This window comes from Centropristis striata, chromosome 22 (assembly GCF_030273125.1).
Source record: "Centropristis striata isolate RG_2023a ecotype Rhode Island chromosome 22, C.striata_1.0, whole genome shotgun sequence".
Classification (NCBI taxonomy): Eukaryota; Metazoa; Chordata; class Actinopteri; order Perciformes; family Serranidae; genus Centropristis; species Centropristis striata.
Genome location: NC_081538.1, coordinates 369,895 through 397,429, shown reverse-complemented (window position 1 = coordinate 397,429; position 27,535 = coordinate 369,895). Strand labels below are relative to the sequence as shown.

The following is a 27,535-nucleotide window of genomic DNA, read 5'->3' as shown; positions in this document are numbered from 1 at the left end:
CGCTTTGTTTCGTCCAAAAGTGGTGTATCTCCTTCACTGCATCGTAGTGCCATTTTCTCATTCAAAGTTACTTCAAAAGTTAAATTAAGCTCATGGAAAACTTTGAAAACTCACTTCAGTTGTCTAAAAACATATTTTAGAAAGTTATCACTGGTGTTGCACCAGAGAGACGCTGCTGCAGGAACTTTATTCTGATTTTTGGGGTCTATAATTAAGTTTAAAAAAGAAAAAGTTACTATGGCACATGTAGTTTCTGGAGTAAAAATAGGACATGTGTAAAGTGTAAAACAAGCAGAAATCATTCATTGTTTGCTGGTGTTTATGTGACTACAGTGAGTGTAACATGGGCCAGCCCCCATCCGCATACCTCCACTAGAGAGAGAAAGAGCCGTGGACAGACACGACGCGCTCCCTGATACGCTGCTGGTCCTCAGTGGGCCTGACTGGGAGCTCTCTCCATCCACGACAGCAGAAAGATCCAGCAGCTCTCACATCACACCACACATCAGCTGAACCAGCTCTCACTGACCATGACGGCCAAGAACCGACACAAGAGCACCGCGAGCGAGAAGAGAGAGAGCGCCGCGGCCGCGTCCGCGTCCAGCCCGGAGGATGCGCCCAAGAAGAGCCCGAAGAGCGCCGGGAACGGGCTGAGTGGCCCCGCGCCCCAGGGGCCACGGTCCGGGAGCTGCCTGGGGCTCATAGCCACCACTGTCTTCTATATCGGCTTGGTAGGAGCTGCGGGCTTTGCTGCTTTCTACTTGCAGCAAGTTGTGGAAGAAATGAAGCAGACGAGCGGCAGGCACGCGGAGAGCGCGCGGCAGAGCGCAGAGCTGAGCGGAAAAATGGAGAGCGTCGTTCAACAGGTAGGAAACTCTCTGAATCAATGGGGACACCTTTAAACTGAGTGTGTGTGACATTAACAGCGATTCACAAAGTTTTTTCACAACTTTTAATGAAATAAAAACTTAATAAAAGCAATGCCAGTCATTGTTTTAGTTACATAACAGTCCGTGTAGTTTCGGACTGGATGTCCTGAACTGATGGGGGTTGGGTGGTTTGGTGAACCACACTGATGGTTTGTCACCTCAGAGTTCTTTTATTGACCAAACGTCAACCAGTAAGGTTTCACGCTGGGTTGAAATGAATTATTTCTGCATTATTTTCTATTTTGTTGTGTTTTATTTTGTTTGAGAACAGAGATGAGCTCATTGTTGAGCTGCAGAGAAGATAAGAAAGAGTTATTTTAGTCAAGGGAAAGGTGACCCTTCTTATCTTTCTGCAGAAATGGTCATTTCTGATCATCAATTTCTTGCAGGAATAATATTCACCTTGTTCAGTGTCATTACATACAAACTGAAGCACCTACTGGCTTATAAAAACTAAATAATAACTTATGTTTTCTCCCATTTTCTCCCCACTTCCTGAAAATAAAGTGTATAACCAGTAGCTATACTATTCAGGATGTCGTTTTTTTGTTTGTTTTTTAATTATTAGCACATTTTTACCTCCAGTTATGTGATGACTGTACTCTGCTCATGCTAATGTACAGGTGGAACACGTTTGTTGGGTTGGTTTACTCTGGGTGTAGCATGTTTCACAGTAACAGATAATATACCAGAGCCATGAATAAATATTCATAAATACCCAAATACAGAAATAAAATGTATCATTTCCCTGCACCACCTTTTGTCAACTTTTTGTCAAAGTTTTTGCCCCATTACTATAGTGATCGCCATTTTTCTTTTTAAATAATAAGTGGATCTTTAGTAAAGATTATGGAAGCTCTGAGAAAAAAACTTTCTGATCTTAATTGTTTCCTCTGCAGTGTTTGTGACTTAAGATAACTAAAGATAAGGTTTAAAGGGGGGTTGGCAGGATAAGTGCCTACATTTATTTTTTTCCTTTTGTGAAGACAAGTTTTTAAAAAAAAATAATTTGGCCAGGTGATTTAGTTCCAGTTTTGTTGCTGGGGGGTTTGTCAGGATCATTTTTCTGTAATATTAATTTTGGCCACAGGAGGATAAAGTGCACCATGTTTTCTTTCAGTTGAGCTTAAATATCTCCAGGCTCTTTAAACACAAGATCTATAAGAAGATCCTGTAAGCAGGTTGAGTTAAATGCTGTTAAACACCTGAAGTTTCCCTTTAGGGCACAATAAAGGAATAACCTTTTCTTATCTCATCTTATTCACTTGGAACAAACATGAATGCTTTAGTCCAACTCTGAGATGAATATTAGAACAACAAACAATTAAAATGAACTTGCAGAAACTTCCATTCATGTCACAGATTTTTAAAAAGGGACTTGTCATGGCACAGGCAGACAGAATCGTACTGAGCATGTGCAGAATACGTGTCATCACTCTAGCTTGTATCTGATTGGAGGAACTGAATGTAGTACAACTGGCCCTGGTCTCCCCAAGACATGTTTTCTTTCTAAAAAAGAAAGAAAGAAACCTCAGGCGTGTTTCCACTGAGTTCTCTTTAGAAAGCGGTGAGGAGAGTGTTGTGGCTCCGCCCACTAGTTAGTTCCCCTCTGTTACCATACAGCTACTGTTAGCGGCTAACCAACAGAGTTTGAATGTAACAACAAACCAACACGGCTAGCAGTGCTGCCAACTTAGCCACTATTCAGACCCTCTAGAGACTCGCGACTAGCGACAAATCTATCAACTTTTTCTGGTTATTAGAGACTTTTGGAGACTCGTTCCTGCTCGTCTTAACGAGTAGCAGGCGCCGTCCCAAAGCACTCACAAGCGGCCCAGTCCTCCCGCAGCAGTCTCTCCCAGCAGCAGTCAGAGCAGGAGATGTTAACCCCTCAGAGTCCAGTCTGCTAATGAAGCACACATGCGCAAAGTCGCCGTCTCACCTGTATCCAGTCAGCGTCGACTCGTTAGTAGCGGCTCAGAAAAGAATTGACCCGAGGCAGGTACGATCTGAGACGCTAACAGGTGGAGGTGGGCGGAGCCTCTCTCCCAACCACACCCACAGAGGCTACCTAGAGGGGAACTAACCTTTAGATAAAGTCTATCATCTAAGAAAGAATCAGAATCAGAATCAGAATCACTTTTTATTGTCACTGTACCAGGGTACAATGAAATTAATAAACACCACCAAGTCAGTGCGAGAGACAATGTCTCAGAAATAATAATAGCGGCTAAGAACACAGAGCTGTAGATGTTAAACTCTCTCTCGTTGCAGGTGGAGTCTCTGAGGAGCGTGGTGGACGGGCTGGAGTCCTCGCTGGGCATCACGCGGGTGGAGCTGGAGGCCGCCGTCAGCCGCATGAAGAGGGGCGAGGTGGAGACCAGGAGGGTGGAGGAGGCGCTGCAGAGGCTGCAGAACGACCTGCTGAGGGACCTTTCAGAGGGCATCAGTGAGGTGAAGGAGGCCCGAGAGAAAGACTTCTCCTCCCTGGAGACGACCGTGGAGGAGCGTCTGGCGGAGGTGAGCCACTCCATCACCGCCAGCGTGACGGAGTTCACCGAGGCGCAGCGGGAGGCGCAGAGCCAGCTGGCCGACCTCAAGGCCCGGCTGGGGGACAAGGAGGACCCGGCGCTCCTCAAACAGGAGCTCTCCTCCATCGTGGACGCCGTGGCTGGGATCAGAGCGGCCCAGGAGGAGACCGACGCCTCCACCAACTCCTTCAGGGAGCAGGTGGGCGCCGTGAGGTCAGAGCTCCAGACTCGCAACCAGGAAGTGGCCTCGCTGTCGCAGGAAGTGGAGACGGTGAGGTCGGTGATGCAGGAGACCGTGGGCAGTCTGAGGCAGCTGCTGTCTGGAGCCGAGGCAGGCGTCCAGGCGCTGAAGGACAGGAGCGTGACGCTGGAGAGCGGCGTGGAGGACGCCGCCGCCGCCGTCCACAGCGTGGAGAGGAAGCTGGACGCAGCCGCCGCTCAGGCTCAGAGAACATCAGACGAGCTGGAGGCCAGAGTCAGAGCGTCAGAGCAGAGCGGAGACTCTCTGTCTGCTTCTCTATCAGACATCACGATGAAGGTGGAGTCACTCCTCTCCAGGTATGACTCCCATCAGAGCTCTCTGGCTGCTCAGCAGCAGGAGGTGGAGAAGGTTAAAGATGGCGTGGAGAAGGAGACGGAGGCTCTGAAGAGCAGTCTGGAGGAGCTCCGGTCCAACATGGCCGCTCTGAGCGGCGCCCAGACCAAGCTGTCTTCTAAGGACTCCAGCCTGGGCCAGCAGGTGGAGGAGCTGGAGAAGAGGCTGGGCGCGGTGGAGGCCAGCAGCAGCAGCGTGAAGCCGGAGCAGCTCAACAACCTGAAGAACATGATGGCCGCTCTAGAGAGCAAAGCAGCCAAGCTAGAGGGCCACGACCAGGCCATCGCTGCTCTGCAGGACGCTCTGCAGGCCACCACACACACACTGGAGGGCTTATCTAGAGGCAAGAAGGGCAAGTAGGGAGTTATAGTTATTAATGTGCATCAGGAACCAACAAACAGACAATAATATCATAATAATGATCCCAAAGGACCACCAGACCACAACCAAAGAACTGTCTCTCAAACAAACTGATGTCCCCATGTTGCACATTTTAGTAGATAAAGTATCTGATTGGAGGAGAGAGGTCAGGGGGAGGGGTCAGAGGTCAGGGGGAGGGGTCAGGGGGAGGGGTCAGAGGTCAGGGGGAGGGTCCTGCTGATCTGTGAATTCAAACACACTCATTCTGCACTGTAGTTCTTCTTTCTCATGTTTTTTTGTTACATTTTCTGTGCCAAGGCTGTTTTTTTTTGTTTAAAACAAACCAAATGCAATTATTAGCTCCTTTAGAGCTCTCCTTTGTTTACTCACTATGTGTTTTCTTTTACAGGAATAAAAACTCTTGTTGACCTAAAGCTGTGGAGAATTATTTCTTGGTGTAGTGAAACTATGATTTGTTACTTCGCTGTTAGATTATTGTTCATACACTGACTGTATGGCTGGGAATAAAAACTTACACTAATGTATAGATACTGTATACCCAAGGGCTGCTGGGAAAATGAATTCCATCTAAAATATGTATAGTTTAAACGTCTCACATAAAGCTCCATTTATTAAGCAGTAACATATTATTTACAATCTGTGACAAGACATGTAATAATGAGTCTCTGTAGGCTGAATATCAGGTCCTGACCTCCTTTAACTACACACAGCAGGAACAGACAACATGTCATTTTCCTCTTTGATGCTCAGTCTGACTCTGTTCCAGGTGTTCTGCAGAAACGTGTTTCCTTGTTGATTATCTGAGGCTGCAGCTCTGAAACTGGAAGGCATTCAGAAGCTAATCGGCCTTTTAAAACATGTAGAAAGCTCAGCAGATGAAAGGAACGACATAGTTTTGGTAAGAAGGAACTGGAATCTCAAGTCCTGAAACATGTGGTTGGTAAAGGTGAGGTGTAACAAACTGTATGATTCATAACAGCAGAAAGCAGCTTTACATGTACAGAAACGTGAGGCCTGAGGTGCTGTTATTAAACCATGTGGAGTCTGAAGTCAGACAGCTGGAGCTGCTGTTTGAGTCTTCTGGAGCTTCATGAATCAGTTTTTAGTGTTTAATGAGGCTGTTGGTAGCTGATGTTATGTGATGGTCCTTGTGATGCTAGTGGTCCGTTAGCTAACAGCTAACAGCTGGCCTGTCTCTGTATCTGACTGACTTCAGCTTCATTTGTTACCAGAAAGAAAACTCAACGTTGTTCAATCTCAGTTATGAGGCAACTTATGCTGAAAGCTACTTCAATTTGATCACTGAAGCCAGAGATTACAGTTTAATTTATAGGTTGATGTGCAGGAAGCCAGTGGAGATGTGAGCAGAGACAACCAGGAGGAGGATGACCAGACAAATCTGAAATTCTGCCGTTTAGTGCAGCAGTAGCAGCTGCTAGACTGATTCAGAGACATAAAATCACATCAATTCCTCTTCAGACTGAGGTGGCATTGCAAAAATAACAATAAAAATAAATAAGACCTGTGTCTGATTGAGGATTACACATGAAATTGGTCTAAATCTGAATTGAAAATGACTCACACACACATATATATATATATATATATATATATATATATATATATATATATATATATATATATATATATATATATATATATATATATATGTGTGTGTGATTCTATAGATTAGTGCAGTTTACACCGTTTTACTCACATAAGCAACATCAGATTTGAGCCACTTTAGCCTGCAGTTTGAATGCAGACGAGCCACGAGGAAACTAGAGAAACATGTCTACAACTGTTAGAAATGTTGACAGACTAGTTACCAGATAGTTGACATCCATACTTTGTTATTCAGTGTCAGCAGTGATGAAGAGGAACAGCTCAGATGTGATGAAGAGACACTGTGGACTGCCGTTGTTATTATAGTACACAGTGACGTCATGACGTGACTATAGGAGAAGCAAACGGCCCTGGAGCGTCTTTGGTTCATAACGGGTACATATGGGTTAGGGAAACTTTACTAACAAAGAGCCGAAAAATAAAATGTCTGAATGGAGCTGTAAATCTTTTGTTGAGCCTCATCATGAAAAAGAACGCAGCCTACCAAGTCTAAATGAGCCTCACAACATGACTGATAGGTCTTAAAGAGCATTTATTAATATGTTTTTATCAGAATAAAACCAGGACCTTAGTGCAATTGAGAAGCTGAAGAAATATTGAAAGCTAGCCTCACTAGAGAAACTCAACACTAGACTTGAATTCAGTAAAAGTTTAGAGGTAAAGGCATTGGGCTGTAGACTCTCTGAAGCCATGATGCACTTTTTAGTTTTAGTTGACTTAAATGTTAAAAAACATTTGTTTAATGCCGTATATAAGCTACACAGTTTTAAAACTGAAGAATAAAGAATTTCTCTGCTTTTTGGCCTCCAACAATGATAAATGAAAACTAAAGAAATCAGTGTTTGTGGCTGTGGAGACGCAGGTTCAGGAGTCACCAGCTCTGTGATTAAGATCAGTTTGTTCAACAAGGTTTCATATTCATTTCTTTGAGAATAAAATTGTTTATTAAAATTAAAAGAAATAAACCCAAACAGCAGTATGACAGGTGAGCAAATGTAATTCTGGAGAAGAAGAGAACCTATTGGAGTGTTCATGTTGTCTGCTGAGTCTCAGTAATATCAGTTATTTCATTTATTTCAGTTCTATCAGTTCTATCAGTTATCTCATTAATCTGTTGACTTGTTCTACTCAGATCTCCCTCCACGGCCGTGAGGTTCTCCAGCGAGAGTCTCAGCTCTCTGACCTCCTCCTCTCTCTCCAGGAGCTCCTCGGCCAGTCTTCCTATCCTCAGAGTCAGATCTGACAGCTGAGGCTCAAACGCTGCAAAGTCTCTTTTAATAGCAGCAACTTTAGGTTTCAGGTCGCTGGCGAAGCTGGCGGTCCTGATGAGGCGAGCTCTGCTGCTCTCCAGCTCCGCCAGCCGCTCAGACATCAGCTGGTGGGCGGCGGAGAGCTCGGGGAGGCGGGTACGCAGCTTCTGGATGGCCTCGGTGTTGCGTTCGGACGCAGCTCGGAGATTTGAGACTCTGTCGATGCTGTTGGCCAGCACGTCCCCGATGCGTTTCACCATGTCGTGCTCCACCTGAGAGGCTTTCTCCTCCAGCTGCTCCACCTGAGAGACCAGAGCCTCCAGCTCCGCCTGCAGCCCCTCCATCCGCCGCACATCCGTCCTCACCGACGCCACCTACAGGACAACACAGGTACACACCACAGTCACACGGTTATGTTTCAGATTAGGGTATAAAACAAAAAATAAGTTGTTTATGCCTTAGAAAAATAGCTTTTCTAGTCATGTTGATAATAAGGGGTTTCAACAAATGTTGCAGCAAACATTTGTTTTTGCCAGAAAAACTGCTTTTTGATTGATTAAAATAGTTCCACTCTTAGTCTTTTCTGGAAACACTGGCACTAATATTGTTTTATAAAGGTTTCTTCAAACCGCAGTCAAACGGTTTTTGTTTCAGACTTGGGTCTAAAACAAAAAATAAGTTGTTTACACCTTAGAAAAATATCTTTTCTAGTCATGTTGATAATAAGGGGTTTCTCAGCAGCATCTTTCTATGGTTTGGTGTCTAAATATGGTATTTTGGGGGGGATTTTAACCACTTTTATCAACTTTTGAGCAGCAAAAAATGGTTTAATTTAGCACTGAATCTGTAATAGAGTCTCAAACCAAAATGGCTAAAACAATTTATGAGAGATAATTAAGAACAGGAACGTGCTTCATTTACTTCAGTTATAATGTTATAAACCCTTAAAGTTCTCATTTAAATAGTCGCCAAACCAAAACACAACATTTGATATCGATTTGTGACTCTGTAACTAATTTGATAATCGAATAATATTTTAGTAACTATTTAAGCAAATATGTCACAAATATATAACATATTTTTGTGTCTTTAGATTTTGGATGTTTGACATTTGAAGATGTCACCTTGGGTTCTAAGAAATTATAACATTTATAGCATTCATTTAAAAAAATATATTTTTAGACACTTTATAGACAAAATAATTTATTGATTCAGTCAGTGATGGACATTATTATTAGCTGCAGCCCCAAACTTTGGTGCCTGTGGTTGAAGTTTATTCCCTGCATCTGGACTCATAGAACATGGAACATCTAGATTGATTTTCTCACAAGAAACCCTCAAACATTTAATCACGGTGTTACGTGTCTTTGTGTTTCTCCTCCTCCTTCTCCTGTTTTCAGGAGATCCTGCAGACGGTCAGTGATTTCTGCTGAGCTGCTACCTGTGGAGCCAGGCCCTGCTCCTATTGGCTCCCTGCATCCCCAGCTGGCCAATCACAGCGGAGGAGACCCTTTTAAATGGAGGACATCTGGGGTCTTCATTCTCTCTTGGTTCTTCAATGCATCTGCTGACTTTGGTTAAGAACATTGGTTTGTGTGTTGGGAGGTTGGACTAGGTCAGTGGGGGTTCCTGTACATTCTGCATCACGTAGGATATTTTCTGGTATTCCATTAGTTTATTGGTTGGGCCACCCCTGGATTGTTCTGAAAACCTTTTGTTTGTTTGTTTGTTTTCTTCACAGCTAGTTTAGATCGGCCTTCTTTTGTTACATTTGTTTCAACTTTCTTTTGATCCCATCCTCCTCCACCTTAGTGTCTTTCTGCTGTTGTTCATAAAATAAATCATCATTGTTCACATCACATGACTTAGTTTAATAGTCTGATTGTTATTGTGTGCTGGCTGGTTGGTCAGTGTTGGTACCTTGTTGCTGAAGTCCTTGGTGATGGCGGAGGTTCTCTCCTCTATCTGTCCCACGGCGTTCCTCAGCGCCGCCAGGCTGCTCTGGAGCTGAGCTCGTCTCTCCGTCAGCCCCGAGGCCCAGACCTGCAGCCGGCCCACGTCCTGCTGCAGACCCTCCAGACCCCCCAGACCCTCCAGACCCTCCACCTGAGGGGGCAGGGCCCCCCGCTGGGCCCCCAGAGCCTCCAGCATCAGCTGCACGCTCTCACACTAAACAGGACACAGTAGAGGAGGGAGGGATACGTTATTTAAAGCAAACTTACCTGAGGAGACATCAGGTTATTTCTCTTTAGGACCAGTACACAACATGATTAAATACAAATAAGACATTTTGAATAAAAAAAACATGATTTTATTAAATAAATTCAGTGATATGATCATGATACTTTCAACAGGTGGAACCAAAGGACGGAAATGTAATAGTCGAATAAAAAACTAATATTACAACTAACTAATATTATCGATTATTTTCTTCATTAATAAATTTATATAAATGTCAGGAATGGTAAAAAAAATGTCCATCATATCTTTCTGTTTGTTTCTCTCCATTCAACAGTTCAACACCTAAAATATTCTGTTTACAATTTAATACAACAAAGAAAAACAGCAAATCTGAAACATTTGTTGCATAGTTCCACTCTTAGTCTTTAATGGAAACAATGGTACTAATATTGTTTTAAAAAGGTTTCTTCAAACTTTTCCAAACTCATATTAAACCATTTTTAAAGCATGTTCAACGTGCATGGTGATTATGTAGATAGAAACCCAAATATCATTTACAGACGACTTGGTATGAACTCTGAATGGAACCTGAACTGTAAACAGTTTAAGGAATTATTCAATATCAAAGCAATGTTTGAACCTTGAAAACTCTTTGTAGGATTTCCAGCAGCAGTGTATAATAGTAATGTAATATTACTGTATCTGAGTAATGTGGCATGTTGTATACAATAACTAAAGAAACCTAAATGTGTCTCTGAACATTAAAACTAATATTAGAATAAATATTCTTGATTGTACTCGTGTCATACAGTGCATGTATTTTATACAATGATCGTCCTGGTTTCAGATTTTACACATTTAGAGAAACATTAATACTGAACTTTGACCCTTTAATAACTAATACTGCACACAGGGCCGCTCCTTTTCTCTAGTCGAGTCAAATCAATGACATCATTTCTGGAGATCATCAAATAGAAGTTGATTTGTCTCGTCCTGGTCCGTTTCCCACGCCTCCTCCTCCTCCTCCTCCTCCTCCTCTTCCTCATCCTTCCATCCTTCCTCCTGTGTGTTTGTGTCAGATTCCTGTTGACTCTCGTCTGTGTTTCCCCTCAGCACCATGGTGAGTTCACGGACCGCCTCTTTGACCACGGAGAGCTCGTTCTTCATCTTCAGGACGCTGTTCTGGGCCTGCAGCGAGTCCAGCTCCTGCCGGATCTGCAGGATCTGGTTGAGAGCTTTCAGCATGCTGTCCTCAGTCCCGAACACCTGCAGCGTCACCTCCTCCAGACGCTTCTCAGCGCCGCTCAGATCACCGGTCAGCCTCAGGATGGAGCGCACCGCCTCCTCCACCGCGGGGAGGTGCTCCTCACACTGCTGCGCCCGGGGGAGGTGTTCCTGGAGCTGCTCCTGGAGCTCCTCCTCCCTCCTGGTCAGGCTGCTGATCTGCTGCTCCAGGTTCTGGATCTGCTTGGTGTTCCAGTCCAGATGTTCCCGACTCCGCTTGGTGTCGTCCTCCTCGGTGCGCTCCATGGCTCGGGCGTTCCTCCTGGTGCTGTCCTCGAGCTCCTGCAGCTTCTCCTCCAGCGCCCGGGCTCTCAGCTCCGCCTCGTTCACCCGCTCCGTGGCACCGGCGTGCGCCTCCCGCGACTCGGCCTTCAGCGCCGCCAGGTCGGAGCTGATGGAGGCCAGGCGCTCCTGCCACGTCTCCGTCACGTTGAGGAAGTGGGCATTGACGGTCTGCAGGTCGCGGGAGGCGGAGTTCTCGTCCGCCTGCATCGCCATCACGCCGGCGTGGAGGGTGGAGACGTCCTGCTGGAGTCGAGACGCCAAGGAGGCGGAGGAGAGCGCCTCCTGCAGGTCGTCCTCAGAGGAGGCCAGCTGCAGCCGCAACACAAAACAGGAGGCTGTTTCTGTTCTCAGGTCCTCAGAATTCATTTATTACAGGGACACGCACACAAAGACACTGTGTACAAACTGTAACACAAAGAGCTCATAAATGTGAATACTAGATATGTAAGGGGGAATTAAAAAAACATCATTTGTGCTCAGATGAAAGTATTTTTTCTTAAACAAACAAAATAAAGCATGCAAAAGATTTATAGAATGTTGGGATGCATTACAGTCAGTAATAGGAAATTTAGATTCTATATTATACCAAAAATTAAATTAAAGTCAATAAATAACAGTTGGTGTAGCTGCACCAACACTTTTACATTTCAGTCTACTTTGAGCCTTTTGTCATCATGTTTTATCTGCAGACTGACAGGTTTTGGTTCTATAAAAGCCTTTCATTTTGTTCTGACTATTGAACACAGTGATATAAACGTGATGTTTATTTTAATGTACTTTACCAGAAAAAAAAGAACATTTGAAGAGTGAGAACTGTTCTTTGTTTTTCTTTTCTTAAAACTTGCCATGGAAGATTAAATCATCTTTTTGATACGGTAAAATGGTTAAATAAATCAAACAATCTACCCAAATCACAATGTAATTCTTAATAAAAAAGCTTAACTTTCAGTGGTATTTTGCTTTGCAGATAGTTTGTCCAGGTTTTGAAATATATGTTTTAAGATCTCTGAATTCACCCCAATACATGATATTTAATTTGTGGTTTATTTATTTATTTTTTAATTGAACAGCAATTAGTTTCCAGAGAGTGTGTCCTTATTACTCTTAATTAATAAAAGAAAACTCTGTCCACTGTTTATGTAGGAGATAGCTCTCCACTAGAAATATACACCCTTATAAATTAACTAACAACTACAAATATAAGTCCATTCACCTGTATTATATTGAGGGTTGCAGTAAAAATCTCAGACACCATGTCTCAAAACCATATTATTATTATGATGTTAATTATTATCAATTTATTTATTTTCCCCCTTGGACACACACAATCATACACATGAACACATATACCATATTTAAAACAAACTGGGTGACTGCAAGATGTAATTATAATGAAAATGACTATTATTATACTATAGTTTATGTTCTGTCTATATATTTATCATGTCTACTTGGGGACTTTCACAGTAAAGTCACAGTTGTTTTGTTTTTGCACTGATACAAATAACACAATATCAACACTGTCCACATTGTGTGAATGGACCCTTTAAAGCAGGGGTCTCAAACTCAAATTACCTGGGGGCCGCTGGAGTCAGTATCAAAGTGACTAAAAAAAGACAAAAAATGACAGAAAAAAAACTAAATTACGTAAAAAAGACACAAAATGACCAAAAAAAAGACACAATTACTTAAAAAAAAAAAAAAGACAAAATTACCAAAAAAAGACACAAAATTACCAAAAAAGAGACAAAATGACAGAAAAAAATACTAAATTACTTTAAAAAGACACAAAATGGCCAAAAATACATCGAATTACCAAAAAAGACAAAATGACAGAAAAAAACACTAAATTACTTTAAAAAGACACAAAATAATTTTTTTAAAGACACAAAATGACCCAAAAAAGACACAAAATAATTTTTTTAAAGACACAAAATGACCCAAAAAAGACACAAAATTACCCCAAAAAAAGACACAAAATTACAAAAAAAGACACACAATTATTAAAAAAAGACACAAAATTACCAAAAAAAAAGACACAAAATTACCTAAAAAAAAGAAACAAAATGACCCAAAAAAGACACAAAATTACCTAAAAAAAGACACAAAATTACAAAAAAAGACATACAATTATTTAAAAAAAAGACACAAAAGTATTTAAAAAAGACACAAAATTACCAAAAAAAGACACAAAAGTATTTAAAAAAGACACAAAATTACCAAAAAAAGACACAAAATTACCTAAAAAAAGACACAAAATTACCAAAAAAAGACACAAAATTACCTAAAAAAAGACACAAAATTACAAAAAAAAGACACAAAAGTATTTAAAAAAGACACAAAATTACCAAAAAAAAGACACAAAATTACCACAAAAAAAAGTAATTAAAGGGACCTTATACACACAACACGGTAAAGTGCCATTCATATAAAACTCACATTAAACTTTCATATCAAGGTGGGGGCCACAAAATATCATCACGAGGGCCGCAATTGGCCCGCGGGCCGCCAGTTTGAGACCCCTGCTTTAAAGGCTCCTCAGCTGCTCTAATGTGTTCCTTCATAAATCAAACGCACCTTTTTGGAAACCTTCAGCACTTCTTCCTCCATGTCCAACAGACTGGAAGTCTTGACGTGTAAAGATTTGAACTTTTCCTCAATTTCAGAAAACCTCTGATTCTGCTGCAGCACCACCCTAAAGAACACCACAGAGAGCTTTAATAGAGACACAAATAAACTATTTACAACATGTATTAAATGTAATTATATTATGGACTCACCAGCTCAGAGCTCCGCAGGCTGCCAGCGACAATAAACACATTAAACTTGTAAAATCCCAACAAGAAGACTTCTTGGCTGCTGCGCTGTTTCCTCCTTCAGTCTTCTCTTTCTGCGTTTCATCTTTAACATTTGCTGCAGATGTTTCTGGCGCTTCGTCGCTTTGTTTCTGAGATTTCTTCCTCTGTTTTAACTCTGTAGGCATTCTGGCAAACTGGAACTTTTACTTTGAAGGAATTTAACGGTCCCCAACAGTTAGAAAAAACTACAACCAGCTATTCGTTACGTTTAAAAACACAATAAAACACCTCTTTCACAGACACGTTCATAATGTGAATACTAAAGTGACGTTAAATCAAAGTAAACGGCTGAGTTTAGCGTTGTTATCTCCAAATCATCCCTTTAGCTTTATCTTGTGGAAAAAGCCAATTCTACCTAAACTAGGATAGAAAATAATGAACCGCCCTACTCGGCCTCTGATTGGCTTGTATCCGTTGCCTTCATTGATGTGATTGGTTAGATTCAGGCAGGAGCAGCGACATTGGCTTAAATCAGAGAAGGATTTAGGGATGAGCCAATCAGAAGCAGAGTACGGCTAAAGTGGGCGGGACATACCTTCACCAGGGAATCTTGCTTGGAAGAATGCTGCCTTCAAATGCTCCTCTTAAGCTCGTATTTACCACATTTTTTACAATTGGCTATTTAATAACACAAATCTGTAAGCGCTTATATTAATATTTTATCATTGGCTCAAGCCACACAATGACTTTGAATAAAAAGTTAAATCTGCCGTTTACCGCTTTGTTTAATCGTGAAACTGACCTCCATCCTGAGCTGATAGTTCCCACAGCAAAGGAAGCACCGTAAACGCCTCAGCTAGCCACGTAAGCGGCTGCCAGCATATTTCCTGCAGGAACCAAACCTGCACTTTATTATTGAATATAAAAATAATTAATATAGCAACATTTTATCTGTTAAAAACAAAAAAAGCTATTTTATACTTTCTGGCATTATAAAAGTTTTTCTTTTGTTCGTATGTCTGTTTGTATTGTCATAATACAGTATCATAGAGTGTAAGAACATCATTATAATTTTTTTACATGATTAATTTAACATTGAATTAATTGTAAAATCAATCATTTATCTCGTAAATTTAACATACATACTTACCCCCCAATTTACTGGATTTTTATGTGAATTTACATTTATTGAGACTCAAACTTGTAAATACTAAAAATGTAATAAAACTGTCAAACTGTACAGTGAACCTTATCGTCTTCTCCTTTTTCTGATGATTTGAGATTCCTGTATTTATTTATTCATCCCAACTTAATTTTCTGCTTAAAGTCATATCCTTATTTTTTTGGAAATTATCTTGAAATATTTAATCCATAAATTGATTCGTCACTCGACAGAAAATTAAAAAGCAACAACTGTTACGATGATTACTGAATAATTTGTATTTATTAGTTGTTGAATGAGCAAGAAAAAAAATCCCATATAATGCGGTTTTCCACATTTTATATGATTGTAAATTGAATATTTTTGTGTTTTAGACTGTTGGTAGGACAGCACATGAAATGAGAAGATGTAAAACTGTAATTTTTGTTATTTTCTTATAAACTAAAAGATTAACCAGTAAATCAAGCACAGATAACCAAGTTTCTGTGCATTGCAGACACACAATCAGCAGCCCAAAGAGCTTTGACACAAGCCATTTATTTGTCATAATTTTTTCAAAAAACCTTACTTACATTTTGAGTGTCAAAATATGTCAAAACTTGATTATCAGTAGCTTTCTATAAATGGTAATTCAAAGCCTTATACAGCACAATATGCAGCAGTACTATCCAGTTTTAATAGAATAATTCTGTTATTCCATTATTTTTACATGGGTCCCAAATGCTGCAGAATATCTTGAGTTCATGATGAGTCAGCGTTTCCTATTAACTACGAAGGCCATGCAAGTTACACTACAAGCTACTATTCTTTATGTAACATTAACAATATTCAACAGCAGAAGACATAATCTTACAAAGATCAACCAAATTTAACATGGACGCAACGTCAACTTAGAGGCAAAAATTCAATTGCAGTACAGTACATTCAAGCAAAAGCTGCCACATGCAATTTATAACAAATAATGTGCAAACAGATAAAAAGATGACTCCACAATATTGCAACATGAGGCCGCGTTAATCAGAGATCTTTGGACTAAGGCATAATGTGATGGAGTAAACAAATATTTGGTCGTTAACGGATCTACAACTTTCACTTTTAGTGTTTCATATTCAATTGAAATCAAACTCCTGAGAAGCATAAACAGTACAGAAGATGCTCAGTAATATAATCATCCAGAGATGATTATAGATATAGATTATAGATATCTGAAGTAGTGTTAGCATGATGCTAATCTGCTAAAGCACGAGTCGTTCCCAGCAGTCAGAAACAGAGATCTTTGCTTTCTATTGCTTAAAAAACATCATGTTTGTGCCTAATAACCAACTCAGAATTAGAATAATAGATATTATATGACCTTATAAGACCTTGGCAGCTTGTCAAAGCAACATAAATGAAGGTTTTAAAGGGATTGTTTACATTCATGTTTTAAACTGACGTGTTTCTGTTCAGTGAGACCTGAAAGCTACAAAGAGGTCCCACTGCACCAGGATCCAACCTTCAAGACTCTTAAAAGGATCGTTTTTGTGTTTTTTGAAGTGGGACTGTATCAGATACTTGTTTGTGTTGTTGTGTGACACCAAAAGTCAAACAACAACACAAACAGACGGATCGATGGAGGTCAGTAGAGCAGCAGCTCCAGTCTTCTGCAGGTAAAATCACTGTTTTTATCACTTGAGTCTTTCCACAGCTGTATAATTAACACGGCTGACTGACAGCAAGGTAAAGAGCTGAAATAAAAAATTGTAGGTGGCAAAAATGTGCTTTTGTTGCTGCCAACATCCACAACAGAACACTGCTCAGCTCCTGTGTCAGTATCCTGCCTGCTTTACAAATAAAATGTATTATTATTATTATTATTAGGTAATAGACTGACCGTGTTTGGATCAGTACCTCGTACAACTCCACTTCAAAAAATCCCAACTATCCTTTTAAGTGTGTGCCATTAAATTTAAAGTCACAACAGAAATGTAAACACAAGTACAAATTTGAACCAAAACATCACAAAGGCAACCCCTAAAAACTCAGTTAATCTACAATTCAAACGTTGAGCAGAATCTGCCGAGTTTTATTTTTTTAGTCACTCTTCATCAGACAGGTTTCACTGTTTCACTTTAACTTCAGAGAGTCAGTGACCAGGCTGCCTTTCTTTATATTTCACACACTTCAGTGCTCCAATGAGTTGTGGGTCAATTCAGAGGCATTTTCATCAATAACACCCCTTGGAAATCAAAAATGAATTGAAGGATTCCAGACTGATGCACATTTGTAAATGAGTCTGTGATGCCAGGTGAATATTGAACATAATATCAAGTACAACTTGTTAAAGTGTCGAATTACAAGCAAGAAAAAAATACATAGTGCAAGTGAGCTACAGTAGAAGGGTCAATCTAGAGCTGTTCAGAATATATAGAAGAAGAATTCATTCAGATTGTCACCTTCAGACAGAGCCAGGCTTTATGTTTCCAGTCTTTATGCTAAGCTAAGCTAAGCTAAGCTAAGCTAAGCAGCTGCTGGCTAAGAGTGGTATCAATCTTCTCACCGTTCTCTTGGCAAGAAAGAAAATGAAAATATTTCCCAAAACGTAGAGCTTTATCTTTAAACTCTCCTCTTAATAGCTGCTTAGGTTTTATGCCATCTTGGCATTTAATAATTACAGAAACACGGCCTTCCAAAAACAAAGTAAAACACAGCTGTTTGCAAGAAAATCAAGCTTATAATGTGATAATGAGGGCTATATTCATTTACATAACTGATCGTATAGGAAATATAGAACTCTATATCTGGTCCCCCAAGGCCTCTGTATCAGGTTTTGGTCCTGTATGTGGAGGAACATAAGTGCACTTTGGGGACGTGAAGGACACTTCCAGTGGGAATGTGCAGTGAAGCACAACACCGAGTGCATGTGATGAGCAGAGTATGTTAACCAATTAAAACGTTGCAACTGAATTGTCTCCACCTTTTTCTATTTTTTTACCTCATCAACTAAAAGGAATCAAATCCCTCCTTCAACACACCATAAACCCTCTGCTACATAGAATATTTTATATATTTAACCCCCAAGACCTTAAAGCAAACTAAGCAATAAACTGCAAACTAAATATTCTTCATAACTGAACCAAAGACACAGATCTCCCTTCAAAAAGCCTTTAGAGGAACAATGTTCCCCTCAAAATATTGTGCTTTCATCTTCTCGATTCTCACAATTTCTGTATATGTACTTTTGTACTTCCTTATATACAGTAACTAATAAAAAACTAGATATAGATTGTTTACAGGGTTTCTCTGTGGGAACTTATCTGACTCTGTTAACAGAGACGAGTATAAAGGAGCTGAGAGGAGACGCACCAGGACTCAGGAGCCGTAATGATCCTGGGGGAAGAAACAGACATTATTAGAACCAAGAATATCCTGTTGATATGATCTTCATCATGTGGTTAGTTCACACATCCTGTTATATATATATATATATGGTGTATTTGAGACAGACCTGGATGGAGTTGACTACGCCGCTGGCCATGACGGAGAGCTTCCCCGCCACGGAGCGGACGCCCAGCCGGAGCTGAGACATGTCGGGGGCGTTGGGCAGCACGTTGGTCAGACGGTACGAACTCGCTGAGACAAACCAGACAAACACAGTCAGACAGGAAGAAGAGAGCAGGAAACACTCACACTAGTGACACAATGATGTCTAAAACGCCTGTAAAACCTCTGGGTGATTTTAGAATCAGCCCCTAAAACCTGAAGTTTTTCTGGAAATTCAACAGAAGTGTCAACTCTTCTACTAAATAATAGATTTTTCAGCCTCTGTAGCAGATAGAAATGAAATTCAAAAAGTATCTGAGAGCTTATACGAATACTACAAAACGACGTATCCGCTGTCCAGGCTTCAGTGGGTTAACACAATGGTTCTTAAAGGCACAGACACGTTATTTAAAGCTGCTGATTACAACCCGATGCTAATGACAGTCATTATAGAAACAATGTCATATCTTGCACCACATCTCCTCCTCCTGTCTGTCAGGGCAGACTGAAGGAGTTTTCATAACATGGTCTAGTTCCTCTGGTCTGGATCAGCTGGTGAGTTTGGAAGCATTAACTCTTTCCTCTGTCATAACAAATGTGTGAACTGGTTTGGCAAGAAATTCCTTGTAAAAGTCCCTCAAGAGAATTTGTGGCATTCACCAACTATTCCTGGTAAAAGAAGTCAGAGTGGTCCAGAGCTGTCGGTCCAGTCTTCTGACTCACTCTACCAGGAAACACGTTTCATCTAACAACTAAATTGAAAAAAAAGAAGCTCTTATTCTTTTCTCTTCTTTTCTTCTTTAGCATATAGCACTCCTTTAGCGATGACAGTTAGCTCTTAAAGTTCTGGACTTCCTTGATTCCTGTGGTCTATGTCTAGTACCTTCAGGTTGAATCACTTATTGTAAGTCGCTTTGGACAAAAGCGTCTGCTAAATGACATGTAATGTAATGTAATGTAACTAGCTTAATGCCTCAGTCTTTTTATGTGGAACAGAAATCAACTAAAATAAGAAATAAAAAGTTCATGGTTTGATTATTTCTGGCAGCACTTATAATACACCTGGTTGCTTTTCTTCTGACTCTTGAGTAACATTGTTGTGAATGAAAGTTTTCCATCAATGCAGCAGAAAAGGAAACCTTATACAGCAATTTGGAGATAATGCAAAAGTGGTAATCATTAAATTGAAACATGCAATTTATGAAGTTTGTGTTGCAAATTTTGAGAAATCCTACACAAAACAGAAAAACGTTTAAGATAGGATTATTAAAAAATGTAAATTTTGGGTAATTACACATACATATATTATATTATTCATATTTATAAATAACAAACATTTGAATGGTAAGTAGATTAAATGTTGAGTTGTTCTCTTACCAGCCTGTTTCTTTGGGTCATCAAACAGGTCAGCTGAGCTGATAGAGGAACTCCCAGCATACCTCTCCAGACGGGTTTTAGCCTCGTACTGGGAACACACACACACACACACACACACACACACACACACACACACACACACACACACACACACACACACACACACACACACACACACACACACACACACACACACACACACACACACACACACACACACACACACACACACACACACACACACTCTACAAGTTTAATCATTTTTATGTGGAATTACAGTAGAACTGGTCTAAACCATGATTAGATGTTTATACTAAGACATACAGTAAAAACAATAAATGTCAGCCAGTATGTCATGTCAAGTCAACACAATATAAGCCATATAGATCATGTGTAATGATGATGATGATGATGATGATGATGATGATGATGATGATGTCACCGTTACCTCAGAGTTATCTTGTTTCCCAAAGAACATGTCAGAGGAGATGGCCTTCACGTCTCCTCCAAACTTCTTCTGAGCTTCTCCTGAGTCCGACACGGCCACGGCTTCTGGTTTCCTTCTGCCTGACGGTCTGATGATAAACACAAATAAACAATCAACACATAATAACACAACTAAACTATAGATATTCATCCTGCACTGAGCAACACTAAGGATGAAGATCGTCTTTAAAGACTCAACATCCCACCTGTCATTGATTGATGTGATGGTAGACGTCAGGTAGAAGTCTGGATCTGGTTTCTTGCTCTCCTTCATCCATCCTCCTCCTCCTCCTCCACCTCCCTCGCTCCGGTCGTCCCACCGAGAGGAGAAATGATCCGATGTTTCTGTTTGATCCTCGAACCGAGACATCACCCTGAAGACACAAAGACACAAAGACACAAGGTCACAATGATGTCAGAGGAAGAAAAAGCTGTAAATGAGCAAGAAGACCGGCACATTTTAAATATTACTATTTAAAGGTGTATATAAAGATTATATATACATTACTGGCTTACTTGTATGGAACTTCAAAGTGTTAATACTGTCTTCAATGTTTACTTTATTCATTTGTTTGATTTTTTTTCTTTACCTTTTAGCATCAGCAACGGGGGGAACGGGGGAAAATACCAAAATATAGAGGGACAATCATTTACATTTGAGTTATATTTGTAAGTTCTGTGTACCTGATGTCCCCCTCAATAAATATTATTGCAAACAAAAAGATATATTGCTGCCACAGCAGTGTATAAATACTGACATTAACTCACAGTATATTCAGAAAATTGTTAAAGGGAAAAAAAACAAGCAAAGAAAAAATAATACATGTATATATCACCAGAATATTAAAGGTCAGGCTTAAACTTTCAATATTTTCTACAATTCTATAATGTCATTTAGCTTTTATCCAAAGTGACGTACAAATGAGAGTTCATACAACACAAGCAGGATGAAGTCAGAAACATATCAGAATAAGAGCCGTGGGATAAGTAGGTCTCTGATTGGTCAGTGCAATATTAGTCGTCAGTGTAGACCAGTAAAGAAAAACACTTTAAAAAATAATCACAAAAACTGCACTAGGAAAAATACAAAATGACAGAACTTTATTTATTTTTGTGTGTGTTACAAATGAACCAACAAAATACTAAAAAATATGAAACATCTCAACAATCACAAAAAATAACCCTAGAAAAGAAGTGTAATAAAAATCTAACTGTGATTGTGATGGTACCTGGAGGTGAAGGAGCCTTCGTCTTCATCGTCCTGAGTGAAGCGTCGGGGTTTGGTGGTCTTGGTCCCCAGAGGATTCTCCTGCTGGATCATGTGCATGTCAGCCGTCACAGAGTGAGACACCGCACTGCAACACAACACACACATATGGAGATTAATATTAGATCAGCTGCAGAAACAGTAGCAGCTGTTTCTTCATCATCATCATCATCATGATGACCTAACCTCCTCATGCCCAGCCCCATGCCCAGCCTCTCAGCCTGCTCCTTCTTCTTCCCCTCTAATCCTTTCAGCTTCTTCTCCTCCAGTTTCCTCTGCTGCTCAAAGTCTTTACAGGCCAGTCGGAGGGACGGAGCGCTGAGGAGACATCAGCAGAGAGTTAGGAAGTGATAGAACAGAGGAAGCATGATGATAAATGTAGAGGAAACAGATAACAGTGAGAGAAAGAGACGTACATGGCTTCGTCCGGCTGGTAGCCCTTCTTCTCCTCTTTCTCCCTGAGTTTGTCAGCAGCTTGAGCTTTCTTCTCCAGCTCTGAGAAACTCTTGCTGCTGACCTTCTGAGCCCCCAGACCTCCTTTCTTAGCGCCCAGCTAGAAGCAGACACGTTTCACACCGTAAATACAAAGTCTGTGAAGACACATAGATGTGTATAATAATGTATATTGATAATGTATAGTGTCCAACAAGAGATTCTTATGAGTACGTACTGTTTTCTTGGCAGCAGTTGGCTTCTTTTTCAGAAGAGAGGACGGCTCTGAGGAGATGATAAACGACAGTAAAGTTACACCTTCAGACACAAACACTCCCTCATGCTTCACTTAAAAACTTTGCTGTAATATCCTTAATGTCTGTGTGAAAAAAATATGAAAAAATATAAAATGGTTCAACTTATACATTCAAAATGTAATCAAAGAAAAAGTACCACTCTTGCCAAAAGTTCTGCCTTTTGCAACACAGCCAAAATAAAAAATGTATATAAAAAGAGTATATAAAAAGAGTTCTGTCAGTAAATTAGGGAAAGGAATGTGAAGAATAGCAACAAACCTAGATTAGCCTCTGGAGAAACACTGAGCATGTCCACACTGGGACCTTCGTCTAGATTACCTGGAAAGGTTTCATGTAGATTTGATAAATAACACGATAAGATTGATAAAATACAATAAGTGCATGTTTGTACTGTGTGAATACCGTTACTGTCTTCCTCTTTCCCCCCACTGGAACTCTTCTCTGATGTAGGAGGGCTCAGATTCATCTGGGCCGTGTTCAGATTATCAGAGGGGGCCTGATGGCATTAAACAGACAGATATGATATATTAATAATAATATAATAATACCTGTCACTGTGTAGATATCCAACCATCACACTCTCTTACCTGAGAGAGCAGACTGAAGAAATCCACCTGCTTGTCACCTGGAGATGTTGGCGAGAGAGGAGCCTGACTGTCCAGCCACAACTGGACAGAAGAAGAGCAGAAAACTCAGCCGTCTGTGACCTTTAACCCTTTATCAGGCACAGAACTATATTTGGTCACTTCAGGTAATATTTAGAGAAAAAAGCTGCAAATTTACTAGATTAAAGTGGTAAATCTACAAGAAAAAAAGTTGCAGATTTAAGAGATTTAAAGTGGCAAATCTGCGTGAAAAAAGTCGCAGATTTAGAGAAAAAAAGTGGAAAAAAGCAACTTTTTTCTCCCAGATCCACCACTTTAACCCTTAATAGGACACTCATTGAAATACTTGCAAATTGCAAATTTCAACCCTAGAGAATATTGGAGGATATTACATACTGCCAGAATGTGTAAAAAAAAACATATGAAAATAATATTTTAAGAAAAAAGTTTACCAGATTAAAGTGGCAAATCTACGAGGAAAAAATGTGCAGATTTATGAGATTTAAAGTGGTGAATCTGGGAGAAAAAAGTTGCTTTTTTCCCACTTTTTTCTTGTAAATCTGTGACTTTTTTCACGCAGATTTACCACTTTAAATCTCTTAAATCTGCGACTTTTTTTCTTGTAGATTTGCCACTTTAATCTAGTAAATCTGCAACTTTTTTCTCGAAATATTACCTGAAGTTACCAAATATAGTTCCTTGCCTGATAAAGGGTTAAAGATGGTTTTATGTGATAAGCAAAGAGGAACTACACAGGAAGTTTAAGTTGCTGTGGAGCCAGATAAAGAGAGAAAGATAAAGATGCCTTCAGGCAGTAGAACTTCTTACATCAGTGCCGTGGCGTCTGGTGGCTTGTGTGGCTGAAGTCTTGATCTTCTCTCTGTACAGCTGAGCAGCGCGGCTGTTGTATTTACTGTTGGCAGCGTTGGTCGTGCATCCATGTTGATTAAAGAATGAAATCTGAACAGACACAGGAGAAGCGACGTGTTAAATGACATGTGTATGACACAATAACAGGATTTAATGGTTGATGATGTGCAGCTGATCTGTTTCTTCTCTACTAACCGCAGACGCGTTCCCTCCGACCTGCATACACCGGAGCTGGAACCAGGACCAGTTGAAGTCCAGCTCAGTGGACCTGTGGACACGCCAGGACTTCATTACACTTCAATTTCTACATCACTAAATAAAAACTATAAGCAGGTTCAGAAGGAATTCTCTACCTACTGTTTGACTTTAACTCATTTTAAGAATCGTGAGAAATCGTAAAACAAGCTCCATCCAAGTTGGAATAATTTGGTTTTCAGACACAGTTCTCTGTTAATCATGGTTTAATTTTCATTGTTATTGATGAATAACGTTTTGAGAAGATATTCACTTTATCTGCCAAGAATAAATCACATTGTCACAATCATTTCATGGAAAGAGGTAAAAAAAACAAAAACATTTGATTCAACTTGATAAATGAAAACACAGGCTTCTCTGATTGAACACTTTCTTATAACTGAAAAACATTTTTATGGGAGTATGTGTGAATATTCTACCATTTAAAAACAAAGTAAAAATGAAAGTGGAAGTGTCTGACAGGCAGTTGGTAAGAAGAGGAGATGTGAAGATTCTACGCCTCCAAATACCGTAGAGAAGAAAATTTATACCGTATGAGAACTCTTCATCTTCATACCAGTAGACAGAGAAACCAGTGAAACCAGTATGCAAACCCACTGAGGACATTTCTAACTTATTACTTCATCTTTTACTATGAGATGATCCAATATAACTGAAATCTATTGATCCTACCTATTCCATTTCAGCTACATGCTTTCACTGTCTGTAACTTTTGTTTTGTAGAACACCTGATATAAATAAATAGTGCTGGTTTACCTGATGAAGGTCAGGTGTACTCCCAGAGACCTGTGAGTCCCGGAGCAGTCTATACACAGGAACACTCCGTATGTGATGCTGGCCCAGCTGGGGTTTTTAGCTGAGCAGTCAAAGCAAACCTGGAGGGAAGAGAAGAGATGCTGAAAACAACCTCCATATATAAACATATACATATATATATATATATATATATAAACACGGCGCTGGGCGAGGAACGGACACGCCACCTTCAATCAGCTCTGGTTACTACTGAAAATAAAGTCATTATTACATCTTTAAAATATGAAAATCTTAAAGTTATGGAACATTTTGTCATGAAAACTAACACTATTAACTCATGTTTAACATACAGGGTTTCTTAACTAATTTTTGTTTTTGTTTTAAAGCAATGTTTTATGTATTTTTTTATCCATTTACAGTTAAAGTGGAAGATGAACATTACAAGAGAAAAGTGGCCTTTAGATAAAAAACAACAACAGAAGCAACAGAAGCATACAGGAAAGAAACAACATCATGTAACAGAATACACAGAGTAAACCTGTAGTTTTTGCTAGTCCTGTTTGTTTAGGTCATTCGGTTTGACCAGTTTTTAAATGCTGGACATGTAAAATGTGTTGTATTTGCCCTGAAAATGTTTTGAGATGTTTAAAGAAAAGAAAAAGTTAATGTTTGTTAATTTTTGTGGCTGAATACATTGTTTAGTGTAGGAGTGTTTAGTTGTTTAGTGTAGGGTTCAATATGTTCGATGTTTGATTTTGAAGTAATCCAAACATAATTTTAATCCAATGGATTAATTTATTTATTACTAAGATTGCCATGTAATTTGTATTCAGCAACTGACTACATTTCAAATTAATCTGACCTGAACCTGAATAAACAGATCGCCACACTGTTAAAATAATCGCCCAAGTCATTTTTGGTCAAAATTGGTTTTTTTTTGCCTAAATCATCTCCTCATAGCCACCTATGGTAAAATCTCCTCCATCCTCAGTTGATCAGATCATGATTTTACCCTTTAACATCATCACTTCTTTGATAATTTTCCACATTAATAGTCATCAGATAAGAACCCAGCAGAGAAGAGCTAGAGGGAGATTGTTTAGTTATCAGTTCAGTTTATCAGTGTTTTATTGTTGACACTAATATTGGTAACACTTTATTTTGAAGGTGTCTACATAAGAGTGACATGAGCGTGTCATAAACATGACATGGGATGTGTCCTGAACATTAATGACACTTTGAAGTAACATTAATGCTCATGATACTTGTCATGTCATGTTTCTGACAGGCTTGTGTCACTCTTATGTAGACACCTTCAAAATAAAGTGTTACCATATCTTGCTTAAGTCACAAAGGCATGTTCAAAAAAATGATTTATATCTCTTAAGTTACATTACTTTACACAGTGTTATTACTATGCCAATAGCCATCTTTGTTACATCCTTTTTGAGTGAAATGATCAATAAATATCATATGTTACACTTTTGGTGAAGTTTTTTGTGTTTCCTGCAAAACTTGAAAAAATGAGTTAGTGATTATTTTAACAGGGTGACGAGATAAGACAATTTATATAGTTATTGTTTATTTAGACTGAAGTAATGCCTCAACTCCCTCCTCATCAAGATATCAATAAAAGAGATATGAATAAAAGAGATATCAATAAAAGAGATATGAATAAAAGAGACGTGGAAGCAAACAGTGCATGTTTCCTGTGAGATTAGCTGAACAGCTGTTAGTAACTGGGTTGAATTTGGCAATAAAATGAACTCTTACTAGTAAAGGGGAAGAAAGCACACTTCCTTTGATAATGACTAGATAGATAGATAGATAGATAGATAGACTTTATTTATCCCAAGCTGGGAAATGACAGTGTAGCAGCAGCATTACACACAGAGACAATAACAACACAATTAAGTAAAAAGAACAACCTAGGCATACTTCAAGCAATAAAATATAAAAATACAATAAAAATACAATAAAATATAAAGTGTCTAAAGAAGGAGTAGAATAGAATTCCAGTGCAGAATAAATATGAATATACAGTATAAAAATTCAGGATGTATGAGCTACTGTTGTACATGTTTCCAGGTGGAATAAAGGCCTGTAGGGAGCTTAAAACTAACAAAAATTAATCCTACCGATAAACAAACACAGCTAGCTTAAATGTCAGCTGTCAGATTGTAGCTAGCTAGCTGTCAAACCAGCTGGTTAACGTTAACAGCTGGTTACAGTTCACAAGTTTATCTGACTGATTATTCTCCTGTAAATGTTACAAAATTAAACAAATCAAACCGGATTTAAACACGACACGTGTCCGCTAACTAACTAACTGTTAAACGGGCTAATAGTTAGCTAAAGCTAGCTGTGTTTGACAAAGTGCGACGTGTCAGATATTCAGTTCAACTTCCTGGTTGAAAAGAGAGAAAAACCGTTTAAAACTCTCACCTTGTTGGTAGGAATGGAGCGAAGTCTCTTAAAGATAGTGTTGATATCCTGCCTGCTGGGCTCCGCCATGCTTAATCTGTAGTTAATAACAATAACAGGCGGGTAGATACTAAAGTAGTAGCATAAAAACAGCCCGCTGTGTTTTCCTCAATAAAAACCCGATACGACACGTCACTGGGAG

The 27,535-nt window shown here is 39.6% G+C and overlaps 4 protein-coding genes across 5 annotated transcripts; 1 reads left to right on the top strand and 3 right to left on the bottom strand.

Annotated features, from left to right (window-relative positions):
- Positions 1-407: 407 nt before the first annotated feature.
- ckap4 (cytoskeleton associated protein 4) lies at positions 408-4,819 on the top strand. The gene is made up of 3 exons (XM_059326165.1): positions 408-866; positions 3,204-4,601; positions 4,635-4,819. Exons 1-2 carry the CDS (start codon positions 531-533, stop codon positions 4,413-4,415), a joined length of 1,548 nt encoding a protein of 515 aa, XP_059182148.1. The 5' UTR covers positions 408-530; the 3' UTR covers positions 4,416-4,601; positions 4,635-4,819.
- A 2,270-nt stretch (positions 4,820-7,089) lies between these two features.
- On the bottom strand, positions 7,090-9,546 carry LOC131961075 (inhibitor of nuclear factor kappa-B kinase-interacting protein-like). Its single transcript, XM_059326351.1, has 3 exons — positions 9,535-9,546; positions 9,233-9,481; positions 7,090-7,686 (listed from the first exon to the last, which is right to left on the bottom strand). Exons 1-3 carry the CDS (start codon positions 9,544-9,546, stop codon positions 7,093-7,095), a joined length of 855 nt encoding a protein of 284 aa, XP_059182334.1. The 3' UTR covers positions 7,090-7,092.
- A 730-nt stretch (positions 9,547-10,276) lies between these two features.
- Positions 10,277-14,203, bottom strand: LOC131960938 (inhibitor of nuclear factor kappa-B kinase-interacting protein-like). Its single transcript, XM_059326200.1, has 3 exons — positions 13,843-14,203; positions 13,640-13,757; positions 10,277-11,371 (listed from the first exon to the last, which is right to left on the bottom strand). Exons 1-3 carry the CDS (start codon positions 14,043-14,045, stop codon positions 10,445-10,447), a joined length of 1,248 nt encoding a protein of 415 aa, XP_059182183.1. The 5' UTR covers positions 14,046-14,203; the 3' UTR covers positions 10,277-10,444.
- A 1,336-nt stretch (positions 14,204-15,539) lies between these two features.
- On the bottom strand, positions 15,540-27,498 carry arfgap3 (ADP-ribosylation factor GTPase activating protein 3). 2 transcript variants are annotated; one of them, XM_059326201.1, is made up of 16 exons: positions 27,355-27,498; positions 24,910-25,028; positions 24,094-24,166; positions 23,857-23,988; positions 23,011-23,091; positions 22,826-22,919; positions 22,682-22,741; positions 22,345-22,391; positions 22,091-22,227; positions 21,861-21,992; positions 21,637-21,762; positions 20,614-20,781; positions 20,370-20,496; positions 19,922-20,009; positions 18,510-18,634; positions 15,540-18,391 (listed from the first exon to the last, which is right to left on the bottom strand). In XM_059326201.1, the coding sequence occupies exons 1-16, from the start codon at positions 27,421-27,423 to the stop codon at positions 18,374-18,376; spliced, it is 1,596 nt and encodes a 531-aa protein (XP_059182184.1). In that variant the 5' UTR covers positions 27,424-27,498; the 3' UTR covers positions 15,540-18,373. The 2 variants fall into 2 exon arrangements, with proteins under 2 accessions (XP_059182184.1, XP_059182185.1); XM_059326202.1 differs by lacking the exon at positions 22,682-22,741.
- Between the last annotated feature and the right edge of the window lie 37 nt (positions 27,499-27,535).